Raw genomic sequence first — 13,440 nt, 5'->3', positions numbered from 1 at the left:
TTTGGGATGATCCCTGATTAAGGATGTCAGAAAACAGAAGATTTAGATGATGTTTTCCCCCTGGTTTAATTCATCAATCACTATTATTTTCATTGTTATCTCCTCTTTGTCTTCTTCCTTTCTTCTTTTGACTCATCCCTTTCCTGGGTGTCTTGGTCTGTGCTCATCATCCCTTTTATAGTATTTTTCATTTTTTCCGTAATCTCCTTTACTGCATTCTAACCACTGCACCAACATGTCTCATGACAACCGTTAAAAATGGTTGTAAGTCTGTAGTTGTAAGTCTACTTGTAGGCTTTCCTGAATTTTTTTTTCAAGCAACATTTGAAGATCCAGATTTAAATGTCATTCCAGAAAATTAATAGAACCTCCCCACAATGGAAATGTCTGGTGCGATATTAAGAGCATATTGCAGACTTTAGTTAAAACAGACTAATTTAGAAAGAGAAGGATATTCATGGCTTTTTCTCAAAGCTGTGTCTTTTCAACACTTTACTTATAGCCTTATGGACATCCTTGTTCCGCAGGGTATAGATGATAGGGTTAAGCAACGGGGTCACCACAATGTACAAGACTGCAATTTTTTTCTCCCGGTCAGGATATGAACTTGATTGGGGGATTATGTATATAGAAATGATAGTACCATAAAACAAGGTGACCACCACAAGGTGGGAGCCACAGGTCGAGACAGCTTTCTGCCAACCCACAGCTGACCGCATTTGACAAATGGAATACAAGATGCAACTATAGGAACACAGAATAATGGAAAAGGGAACCAGAACAATAAAGGCTGACAGACCATTGAGAATGGCTTCGGTGCGTTTTATATCGCCACATGCCAGCTTCAGGACAAATTGCAACTCACATGTGAAGTGGTTAATGGAATTACGGCCACAGAAAGAATGACGAAAGATGCAAAGAGCGTTGACCATCGAGAAGAGGCAACCTACGATCCAGCAGGAGCTGGCAAGCAGGTGTTGGAACTTCTTGCCCATGGCGGAAGCATATTTCAAGGGGTTGCAGATGGCCAAGTAGCGATCGTAAGCCATGACTCCCAAGAGCAGGCATTCGGTACTGCCCATGCTCAGCGCACTGCCACCCTGTAACATGCAACGGACCGAGGAAAGCACCCCATTCCCAGCCAAGAGATGGGCTAGTGTCTGAGGCAAAGTCGTAGTGACATACACAATCTCCGTGCCTGCAAGATGGCTGAGAAAGTAGTACATAGGTGTGTGTAGTTGAGCATCAAAACGTACCAGTATGATGATCAATAGGTTACCCAATACTGTAAGCAAGTAGATTATGAGGAAGGTCACGAAGAGCAAAATCTGTTCGTTTCGCTGATGGGTAAGTCCCAAAAGGATAAACTCTTTTCCCACGGTGAAGTTCTCAGATCTCATTCTGGCATCCTGAGGAGTGTGGAGATGTTGATGATGGCTGAGATAAAAAAAAAAAGGGGGGGGTGACAGAAACAGGAAGAAGAAGAGAGAAGAAAACTTTTTTTTCAGAGCATTAAAATATAATATAACTTCAGCTCTGAGTTCCTTGATTTTCAGTGCATGTCAGTGGCCATTACTGATCATGGGTTTGGGGGGCCCTTAGTGCTCTCTGAGCTTGGTAGTTTCATTTCCAAACATAATAATGTTACCTAATATAGTAATGAAACATCTGCAAGGGAACCACAAAGCTCAAAGAGCATTGAGGACCCCACAATTCAACCTTAAGCTACAGATTTTCTCTTCTATTGGAATCATAGTTTGTTAGCAGCAGGACTGTCTGCTTTGGTTGCCATGATGTAAAAAAGATGTTGAGACTCTAGACAGAGTGCAGAGAAGAGCAACAAAGATGATTAGGGGACTGGAGGCTAAAACATATGAAGAACAGTTGCAGGAACTGGGTATGTCTAGTTTAATGAAAAGAAGGACTAGGGGAGACATGATAGCAGTCTTCCAATATCTCAGGGGCTGCCACAAAAGAAGAGGGAGTCAAGCTATTCTCCAAAGCACCTGAGGGTAGAACAAGAAGCAATGGGTGGAAACTAATCAAGGAGAGAAGCAACTTAGAACTAAGGAGAAATTTCCTGACAGTTAGAACAATTAATCAGTGGAACAATTTGCCTGCAGAAGTAAATGCTCCAACACTGGAAATTTTTAAGAAAATGTTGGATAACCATTTGTCTGCAGTGGTGTAGGGTTTCCTGCCTGGGCAGGGGGTTGGACTAGAAGACCTCCAAGGTCCCTTCCAACTCTGCTATTATTATTTTCAGTAATATCAAATGATATTAGAAACCCACTCTAAACGTTAGAGCAGTGCATTGCTTTTGGCAAGCAATGCATTGACTGCTACAGTAATGGCCAAAATTGTGGAAATCTTTGGGGAAAAGTGTATTTTCTAAAACTCGTTAATAACACCACTTTTTGTAAAATGATATATCAATGGAAAGATAATTTAATCAAGAATGTAATGCATTAACTTTTATGAAGGATTTGCAATTAGAATAGCAGTTACAGTATAAAGGAGAAAAGTGAAACGCATAGGAAAAAAAAGAGATATTCAAAAGTTATCACCATAGAAAAAGCGAGATATACAAAAATTATCACGTCAATACTTAGTTGGATAACCTTTAGCATGAATTTCGGCCTTACAATGTCTTCGCATGGAGTGAACCAAGCCTTTTAGTTCTTGCAGCTGTTATAACGTGAAACCAAGATTGAATGATTGCTTCTATTAACTGGGTTTTATTGCTGGGTCGCTTCTGACTAACAAGTTTCTTTAGTCAGCTCCATAGATTTTAAATTGGATTAAGGTCTGGGCTATTCCCAGGCCATTCCAGCAGTGGAATATGATTATCTTGAAACTCCCCCCCCTGAAAAAGTGATGTTATTAGCCATCAAACCTCAGAAATACACTGTTCCCAAGAGGTTTCCATAATTTTGGCCACTACTGTACCTTGGAAGAGCTTTTATTGAACTCAACAGTCTTGCCTATGGTTTATCCCAAAGACAAAGCATTTGACAAACTAGAATTTCTACCTAATAGTTGTAGGAGGTATAAAGATAAGTTGCATCAAGAAAGAAAAACACAGAATTGAAAGGAGGAAAGTAAGTAGTGATATGGCTGACCAGTTCCTACCATCTGGAATAATTTGCCATTGTCTTCTTCTGAGATGTTTCATCAACTTCCCAGTCCAGTCTATAACTGTAGGATGGCCCCTGATTTCCATTTGATTTCTATCCAATCTGACCTTTTTTTCACTTTTGGAGACCAGTTAAGATTATATGCCATTTACCTGGTCTTTCATCCATAAACTGATAAAAATAACAACATAAATTCTACCTCTGTGCCTCTCGAGGAGATTGTCACTCCTGAAGAGTTCTGCCAAAACTTGGTTGATGGGAGTTAAAATTCCCACTCAACAATCCTGAATTTTAATGAAGTATCTGGTCAGATTCATCACAAATTTCATCTTCTGTCCTCAAAAATACTGCTGGAAATAGGTCCTTTGTAACTTTTTAGAAATGGGGTTGAAAAGTCAAATAACATCCTGGTGAAGAAGACCCAGGCTGCAGGTTCTATATTCTTTCTGCTTAGATGGTTTCATAAAGTCCTTAGGAACTAAATTCAACTTAAAAGACTCTTTACTTTGATTCAGTGCCTAAGGGGAAAGGAGAAGCACATTGGCTTCCTTTGTTATTATAAGATTTATAAAATTATTTGTGGGTGGATCTGATGATGTCTAATTGCTTAACTCCCATGAGTCTTCTTCTGTAGATCTTTATAAGTGTTTGCTCCTTCTTTAAACCTCGTGGGAACTTGGGAGACTAATGATGTAATGAGTCTGCTTCCTTTAGCAATTCTAGATTTAGGCCAAACTTTGGAGTTGCTAAAGGAACTTCAACCTCTGCCATTTCCATGCAATCAGATAAATCTCCAATGATGGAACTTCCTGGTGACAGTAGCCATCTCCTTCTTCAATGCTGTTGATACTGGTGGGGAAATTGTGCCTTCAACACTTTGTCATATGGATTTCAGGGGTCTTCAAAATCAATTGTCCTACATTCTAAGACATTTGTATCCATGGACAGTTTCGTCCAAGAGGCTAAATTAATCTGCCCTCAAAACCCTTACATAGTCTGTAATAGTGTTATGAAACTGGATGGCTGATTGCTAGGGAAACACACACAATGATTGAAGAGAAGTGAACCAGATAAGAAGACCATAATAACTTGATCTATGATAAAGTAGAGCCTGAATGTGTTAGGGAAGCTAAGACCAAAGAAATAAAGATTCATCTAATTAACCAGAAGTAAAACTTTCATTTACTTCCTTCTTTGTTTCCCATTCATATATAACAAAACTGAAGAAGTGAGTATAAGATCAGGGTGAAATGGGGACCCAAATATATCAACTGTATATAGGTAATGAGTAAGTGTCAAATTTGGGGTACCACATTTTAAGAAAAAATGTGAGGCATCTAACCAGGTTGGGGAGATGTTTGTTTGTAAACCAAGTCTTCTGAAGAACAATTTTAAACATTGGTTCAGGGGGTTTCTTTCTTTCTTTCTTTCTTTCTTTCTTTCTTTCTTTCTTTCTTTCTTTCTTTCTTTCTTTCTTTCTTTCTTTCATGTAAACAGTTTTATTAAGACACTATTGTTGAGTTGTACATTATATAAAACTCCATGGACGCTGTGTAAGAAAAGCCTTTTCAAAGATTGGTGATGAAGAATTAGGATGGTGAGAGGGAAGTCTTTTCTTTTTCTTTCTTTCTTTCCTTCTTTCCTTCATTCCCTACTTCCCTCCCTCTCTTTCCTTTCCCATTTTCTTCCCTCCTTTCCCTCTTCCTTTCCTTTCCTTTCCTTTCCTTTCCTTTCCTTTCCTTTCCTTTCCTTTCCTTTCCTTTCCCCTTCCCTTCCCTTCCCTTCCCTTCCCTTCCCTCCCTTCCCTTCCCCTTCCTTTCCTTTCCTTTCCTTTCCTTTCCTTTCCTTTCCTTTCCCTTCCTTTCCCTTCCTTTCCTTTCACCATCAGCTTTATTTGAATAACAGGAAGAACATCTAACAAGGAACACCACCAAGATTGTAAAATTGTAAGATGACACGAAAGCTTGCACCCCATCTGTACAGCAAAGCACTGAAACACAGAAGTGGGGGGCACTTTTCAAAGGTGAGTTTAACCCTCTCTGGAGTAGTAATGGGCCCTTTTCACAAGCCATGCAAATTTGCTAAAAGGGCCCTCTGAGTTTCATCAGGTGCTCTGAGCCACATTCGCAAAAATGACCACGGGAAGCCAGGATCTATACCAAGGGAAACCTTCCAGGTAGAGAAACACCTGGCGGGGCTACTGTTTCACCTGATTTCCTGCTCTGCTTCAGCCTCTCTCCTGCTTCCCTGAAAAAGGGTGGCTGCAACCAATGGGCCCTCTGAGTTTCATCAGGTGCTCTGAGCCACATTCGCAAAAATGACCACGGGAAGCCAGGATCTATACCAAGGGAAACCTTCCAGGTAGAGAAACACCTGGCGGGGCTACTGTTTCACCTGATTTCCTGCTCTGCTTCAGCCTCTCTCCTGCTTCCCTGAAAAAGGGTGGCTGCAACCAATGTCCATCCAAGATGATGCCGTGTTGTGGTGGGTTGTTAGCCGAGTGCCATGCACCGGTGGCAAATCCGTGGCCAGATGGCCGGCCTTTTAGTGTTATCAAAATGATAAAACTATCGGTGGGTTTCTTAAACGGTGCTTCAGACACAAAAGGGATGGGAAACTGGTTTCTATTGCTGTAGATATATCATTCTGATTTAAATAAAAATCCCCTATGTTACTGAATGGCATATTCTGAAAGGAGCATGACAACGAGTTTCAACTGAAGGTTGAAGAGAGGATCTGATTTAACTGTCGATGGAACATCAACAGGGACTGAGAAACCATAAGAGTCACAAGTCAAAATTGAGGAGAACAATGATTGATCCAAAGTTTTCTCACGGACAGCGTTTCCCCTTATAAATAATTTACACGAGTCTTGAGTGGTTTTCTCATAATATCCATTTCAGATTTTAATTTGGAGGACATTCCTACCCACTTCTTAGCCACCTTAAAACTAAATAAATGCAAGGATGCCAAACTCTATTGACAAAACTTTTCTACCCTATGGCTATATTTGTACTCTATGACTATCATTAAGTGTTGTACCTTATGATTCTTGATGAACATATCTTGTCCTTTTATGTACACTGAGACCATATGCACTAAAGACAAATTCCTTGTGTGTCCAATCACACTTGGCCAATAAAGAATTCTATTCTATTCTATTCTATTCTATTCTATTCTATTCTATTCTATTCTATTCTATTCTATTCTATTCTATTCTATTGCATCCTATATAAAAGCAAACATATTAAAAGGGTCTAACAACAAATAAACGTTTGTACATTCTGCGGTAAACATAAAAAAATATTGGCCTATTATGTTTTGCGAAAGGGATCATTTATTCCCATATTGAATGAAAGATACATTCTATTCTATTCTATTCTATTCTATTCTATTCTATTCTATTCTATTCTATTCTATTCTATTCTATTCTATTCCATTCCATTCCATTCCATTCCATTCTATTGGTATTTGACTCATTTAAAACAATTTTTTAAAAATAAATATTCTCTTATAAAAGTGAATAAGAACTGTGGTGAGAAAATGGAACAGTATCACTTTACCAACACTAATACATAATATTGTCAGTCTCTTTGTTCATTTTTTCCAAAAAAGGATGAAGTTGGACCTAACAGATGGTTTCCACATAATGAACATAAAGCTGAGAAATGGTGCATGACCTCCAGGTTGGCTGAGGGGATGACAATATTGTGCAAACCTTTATTCTATTCTGTCTCTCCAAAACATGATGTTGAATTCAGTATGCAACAAGATAGCCTCTAAACCTGCAATGGCTAACCTATGGCACACGTACCAGAAGTGGTACGGAATACCGAAAGTACGGTACGGAAGGGGCCGGAATAGCTCAGGCTGTAAGGAGCCTGTTATTAGAACACAATAGCCTGCAATTACTGCAGGTTCAAGCCCGGCCCAAGGTTGACTCAGCCTTCCATCCTTTATAAGGTAGGTAAAATGAGGACCCAGATTGTTGGGGGGGGGCAATAAGTTGACTTTGTAAATATACAAATAGAATGAGACTATTGCCTTATACACTGTAAGCCGCCCTGAGTCTTCGGAGAAGGGCGGGATATAAATGTAAAAAAAAAAAAAAAAAAGTGGCATGCAGAGCCCTCTCTGTGGGCACGCGCGCCATGGCCAGCTGCTCTTCTGGTTTCTGGTGCACTGGAGTGGTGGAAAATGGCCTGAAAATGGTCCAAAAAATGGCCTGAAAATGACCTGAAAATGCCCCCCAAAATGCTTGCCAGTCAGCTGGTCTTTGGGTTTCCGGTGCTCCGGCATGTGCAAAGACCAGCTGGCTGGAGCACATGCACATGCCGTAAACCTGAAGACCAGCTGGGCAGTGCACGCATGCGCACCGGCCAGCTGATCTTCGGTTTTCTGGTGCTCCAGTGCACACATATGCACATGCATTCTGGTTTGGGCACTCGGTGCCAAAAAGGTTCTCCATCACTGCTCTAAACCAAGGAGAGCCTAAGAAGATACCAGTGCTTGTATTTTTCCTTTAGTGTTTTGTATTTAGCATCTTGGCCAATGCCCCATGAACATCCTTGTTTCTCAGGGTATAGATAACAGGGTTGAGCAGAGGTGTGACTACAATGTAAAAGACAGCAATTTTCTTGTCACTGTCTGAAGTTGTGCTCGACCGAGGCCTCATATACATAGATATGACCGTCCCATAGAACAGGGTAACCACTGCCAAATGGGACGCACAAGTGGAAAAGGCTTTGCTTCGGCCAGCAGCTGACTGCATCTGCAATACAGTCGATAGAATGAGCCCGTACGAAGTCAGGATAACTGAAAGAGGAATCAACAGGATCAGAACTGCTGCTCCAAAAATTATGTTCTCAGTAGCATAGGTATCAGCACATGCAAGTTTTAACACCACTGGCAGCTCACAGAAGAAATGGTTGATGTGGTTGGGGCCACAGAAGGGGAGGCGTAGTGTGCAGCCCACATTCATCACAGAGAGGAGAAAGCCACCAACCCACGAAGCTATGGTGAGTTGCAATTGGCGCCACTTGTCCATGGCAACAGTGTAAGCGAAAGGATGACAGATGGCCAAATAGCGATCATAGGCCATGACCCCCAAGAGAAGTCCTTCAGTGCTACCTAAGGACAAAGCAATGTACATCTGAGCTGTACAACGTATAAAGGAAATGGTTCCATTTCCAGAGAAGAGGTGAGCCAACATCTGGGGCACAGTGCTGGAGACATAGCAGATCTCCAGGCCTGAGAGGTGAGTCAGGAAGAAGTACATAGGCGTGTGAAGCCTGGAGTCAGCTTGCACCAGTATGATGATCACAAAGTTTCCCACAAGAGTAAATAGATAGAAAATGAGGATGACCACAAAAAGCAAAATCTGGGTCTTACGGTCATTAGTGAGTCCTACTAAGACAAATTTTGAGATCACAGTGACATTTTCAGCCTCCATTATCAGCTTTTGCCTGGACAAAAAAAAAATCCATTAGTTAGTGAGATTTTTCTGATATTATATCGCTCTTAATCTTCCCTTCCCAGCAGGGGTGAAATGCCACCAGTTCTCTCCGGTTCAGGTGAACCGGTAGTGATAAAACTACTGGTTCAGGTGAGCCGATAGTAAAAAAATACTAAAAGAAAAAAGGTTCGGACGATCACAGCTGTGCTGCGCAATCATCGGAACCTTTTTTTTTAAACTTCTTTAAAGCATTTTTTTACTACTGGTTCTGGTGAATAGGTATTAAAAAATGCTTTAAAAAGTAAAAAAAAAAAAAGTTGGCCCTGCCCACTGAGTCACATGACCTCCCCCACCAAGCCACACCTACCAAGCCACACCCACAGAACTGGTAGCAAAAAAGTTTTGCATTTTACCATTGCTTCCCAGTACTCTTGATATTTCTTGGATAACAGCTCTTACATCCCACAGGACTATCTCAGGCATCAAAGCCTATCTAAAATAAACATTAATTAAAATTCATCCATGGAGTGCGAAGAAAACTATATAGCCAGAGATACAGTATAGTATAAGAATTCCTGGCTTTGAAATCTATGAATTTGGATTAAATATTATATTTGAGAGATTGTTTTATTATTATTATTATTATTATTTATTCGATTTTTATACCGCCCTTCTCCCGAAGGACTCAGGGCGGTGTACAGCCAAGGTAAAACAAACGGTACAATATACAATTAAAATACAGATTAAAAAACTTATTATATAGTTGGCCTAAAAACTTTAAAATATATAAAACTAAAAAAAAAAAACTAAAAAAAAAAAACTAAAAAAAAACTAAAAAAAATGGATGTAATGTTTATGGATGTAATGTTGTTATTTGGTTAAATAGAATTTAATTGTTATAATTGATATATTTTGGATATAAGTTATAGGTGTAATTTCAATAATGTTATCTGATATAAGTAAGGTAAATTGAAGATTTTAATTATCACAATTGACATATTGTGGACAAAATATAGGATTAATATTAATATTGGTAATACTATTTGATGTATGTAAGTGATACCAAAGATATGAAAAGATAGAATATTGTTTATTTTTGGAGATTGGACAGTAAAATTTAAGAATTTAAGTTGGAAATATAAACTATTCTTGAGAGACTGTTTAAGGAAGAAAGATATTACAGAAGAATTCCTGATGAATATTGGAAGATGGAACGTTGTTTTGGCGTTGATCGACGAAGATTGGATATTAAAAGCTATGTACTTTATCGAAGAAGAAATATCAATTCAATCGAAAGATTCTGAAGATTTTAGGAGTGGAATGGACTGAAATATAATGGATTGGAAGAAAAATGTTTTGTTTTGTTTTTGTTTCTGGAAGGGGAGTTAAGGTTTTAAGGAGTGACTATGGATTATGATTTATGTTATATTTTAATTTATGATTGTTAGTTTTATACCCTGAATTCGGTTCTGGGAAGTCCCAGGGGGAGGGGAGGTGGGGAGGGAGGGGAAGGGAGGGGGAAGGGTGGATGGGGGGGATATTTTTTTGGTAAAACTTTTTAATAAAAAAAAAAGAATTTCTGGCTTTGCTATCAGTTAAAGCAGAGCATTAGATTGACTGGAAGAAAATAGTTATGAGCAAAGGATTAGACAGAATGGAATAACTTTTTTTAGAGAACTGATTTGTGCGCTGTTTTCTTTCTTTGCTTTTTTTTTAAAAAAATATCCTGAAACCTCTGAATATATCCCTCTTGATCAATATCAAGCATTATCTGGACAAGTGGCACTCTTTTAAAAAACAAAATAAATAAATTGGTTAGATTAAATACAGATGTATTCTATTATAACATTTATAATCTCTAGTCAAAATGAACATATAGAAGTGTTCAAATCGAAAGACAAAAAGGACAACTATAAAAAGTGGGAAGAGGGGTAAATAACTAAGGCAGAATATCAGCAAATAGCCCGAGCCTGCAAAGATGAAGTGAGGAAAGCTAAGGCTCACAATGAACGAAGTGACTTGCAACAAAAGTTAAAAAAAAAAATTAAAAAAAGGTTCTTCCAACATTTTAAAAACAAAAAAAAAGTCAAGGAAACAATTGACCCATTGCTGGGAGAAAGTGGCAAGAAGGTGACAAGCAACAGGGAGAAAGCAGGTCTACTTAACTCATTTTTTGCATCTGTCTTTACACAAAGGGAAAAAAACATTATCAGTATACTGTTACAGTATCACGGTACTGTTATATACAGTAACAGTATAACCTATCAAAAACAGCACCACAAAAAGCAGATTAGGAACACAAGTTAAAATAGGGAAGAAAATGGTAAGTGAGCACCTGCCTACCCTAGATGAGTTCAAATCACTAGGACCAGATGGATTAAACTCCAAAGTTCTGAAGGAACCTGGCAAATGAGATCTCAGAACCACTGAACTATATCTTTCAAAGATCCTGGAGCACCAGGGAACTGCCAGAGGACTGGAAAAGAGCTGATGTAGTTCCCATCTTCAAAAAAGAAAAAAAAATAGATCCAGGAAACTAAAGACCTATCAGCCTGACCAGGAGAAGATTCCAGGGAAGATTCTGGAAAAGATAATCAAGCAACAAATCAGCGAACACCTAGAAGCAAACAAAATAATAACCAAAAGCCAACATGGGTTTGTCAAAAACAGATCATGCCAGACTAATCTTATTGCATTCTTTGACAAAGTGACAAAATTAGTGGACCAGAGGAATGCTGTCAATATAATTTATTTGGACTTCAGTAAAGCATTTGATAAAGTAGACCATAACCTACTACTAGATAAAGTAGAAAAATGTTAGACAGCATCACCATCACATGGATTTGTAACTGGATGATCAACTGCACTCAATGTGTAGTCCTCAATGGAACTACATCCACATGGAGGGAAGTATGCAGTGGAGTACCCCAAGGCTCTGTTTTAGGCCCAGTACTCTTCAATATCTTCATCAATGATTTGGATGAGGGGATAGATGGGGAACTCATCAAATTTGCAGATGACACCAAGCTAGCAGGAATAGCCAACACTCCAGAAGATAGGCTTAAGATACAGGAGGATCTTGACAGATTTGAACATTGGGTGCTATCTGACAAAATGAAATTTAATGGTGAAAAAAGTAAGGTTCTACATTTAGGCAAGGAAAACAAAATGCACAGGTAAAGTATATGTGGTACCTCACTCAATAGTAGTAATTGTGAGAGGGATCTTGGAGTCCTAGTGGACAACCATTTAAATATGAGCCAGCAGTGTGCAGCAGCTGCCAAAAAAGCGAACACAGTTCTAGGTTTCATAAATAGAGGGATAGAATCACGATCACATGAAGTGTTAATACCACTTTATAATGCCTTGGTAAGGCCACACTTGGAATACTGCATCCAGTTTTGGTCGCCACGATGTAAAAAGATGTGGAGACTTAGAAAGAGTGCAGAGAAGAGCAACAAAGATGATTAGGGAACTGGAGGCTAAAACATATGAAGAACAGTTGCAGGAACTCGGTATGTCTAGTTTAATGAAAAGAAGGACCAGGGGTGACAGATAGCAGTCAGCCAATATCTCAGGGGCTGCCACAAAGAAGAGGGAGTCAAACTATTCTCCAAAGCACCTGATTGCAGGACAAGAAGCAATGCGTGGAAACTAACCAATGAGAAAAGCAACCTAGAACTAAGGAGAAATTTCCTGACAGTTAGAACAATTAATCAGTGGAACAACTTGCCTCCAGAAGTTGTAAATACTCCAACACTGGAAGTTTTTAAAAAGATATTGGATAACCATTTGTCTGAAGCAGTGTAGGGTTTCCTGCCAAGGCAGGGGGTTGGACTAGAAGACCTCCAAGGTACGTTCCAACTCTGTTATTCTGTTATGTAGAACTCCATACATGTGGTGGATGCAACTTACAGAAAACTGCTTTTTCACTTGCAGTTGAGAACAGAGAAAGCCAAACGATTAAACTTAGGTTTATCTCAAGGTAGAATATGTAAATTAAAACATTTTGAAAGAGGAAGAAAAAGGAGGAGGAGGAGGAGGAAGAAGAAGAAGAAGAAGAAGAAGAAGAAGAAGAAGAAGAAGAAGAAGAAGAAGAAGAAGAAGAAGAAGAAGAATGTAAAAAGGAATATCTTGCCAAATGAGACCCTTAATTGAAATTTGAATACCTTTGATATAGTAACAATTTTGATCTTAATGAGGAGCAGGGCAGATCTACTGTTATATTGCCAGCCAAAATAAGCACCTGCAAATGTGATCCTTCCTTCCATTGTTAGCTTGGCAGTTAGAAGAATAAAACAAACTTTCATTTAGTCCTGTCTTTATAGCCTAGGATAGGCAAATGTTTTCTTAAGTAAATAATAGCTCTCCAGAAAATCTTCACTATATCCCATTCCTAAAGTGGAGTCTCTACCAATCTTAACCATGCAAAAGATGTCTAATGTCAATACATTTATTTTGCTGAATTACTTGGATATAATTTCTAACAGAATGTTCAAAAATTACATTATATATGGGAGATAGCTCAATCAAACCTGCATCATTTAATTACTTGTTCATTCTCAGTCAAGCTTGAAGGTATAAAATGTACTATCTTTTATTCTTTCTTTAAGTCATTACCTGGTTGAAGCTCCAAGTATAATAAAGACTCTGAATCTAATCTACAGGGACTTCTTTAATTTTCTTTTCAATTCTTCAGAATACTAACTCATCCCACTGGGATCTTCTTTAACTAAGAACACAAAAGTAGATGATTTTTAAGTAAGAGGTTTAAAATGTAGAAAGCCAAGTAGCTTTATTTATTTTTTGTTGCAGGATGATTAGGGTTGGGTCAACTTTAAACCAAAG

General features: G+C 38.8%; 2 protein-coding genes across 2 annotated transcripts; both read right to left on the bottom strand.

Annotated features, from left to right (window-relative positions):
• Positions 1-455: 455 nt before the first annotated feature.
• Positions 456-1,400, bottom strand: LOC131198017 (olfactory receptor 1D2-like). Its single transcript, XM_058182526.1, has one exon. The coding sequence runs from the start codon at positions 1,398-1,400 to the stop codon at positions 456-458; it is 945 nt and encodes a 314-aa protein (XP_058038509.1).
• A 6,259-nt stretch (positions 1,401-7,659) lies between these two features.
• On the bottom strand, positions 7,660-8,589 carry LOC131197564 (olfactory receptor 2D3-like). The gene has a single exon (XM_058181788.1). The coding sequence runs from the start codon at positions 8,587-8,589 to the stop codon at positions 7,660-7,662; it is 930 nt and encodes a 309-aa protein (XP_058037771.1).
• Between the last annotated feature and the right edge of the window lie 4,851 nt (positions 8,590-13,440).

The sequence above is a fragment of the Ahaetulla prasina genome, chromosome 4, assembly GCF_028640845.1.
Source record: "Ahaetulla prasina isolate Xishuangbanna chromosome 4, ASM2864084v1, whole genome shotgun sequence".
Taxonomy (NCBI): Eukaryota; Metazoa; Chordata; class Lepidosauria; order Squamata; family Colubridae; genus Ahaetulla; species Ahaetulla prasina.
The sequence above is the reverse complement of the archived record's forward strand: the minus strand, read 5'-3'. Positions and strand labels throughout refer to the sequence as shown.

What these genes read in the sequence shown, in the direction of transcription:
- LOC131198017 (XM_058182526.1), bottom strand. Translation starts at nt 1,400, where the DNA reads ATGAGATCTGAGAACTTCACCGTGGGAAAAGAGTTTATCCTTTTGGGA.
- LOC131197564 (XM_058181788.1), bottom strand. Translation starts at nt 8,589, where the DNA reads ATGGAGGCTGAAAATGTCACTGTGATCTCAAAATTTGTCTTAGTAGGA.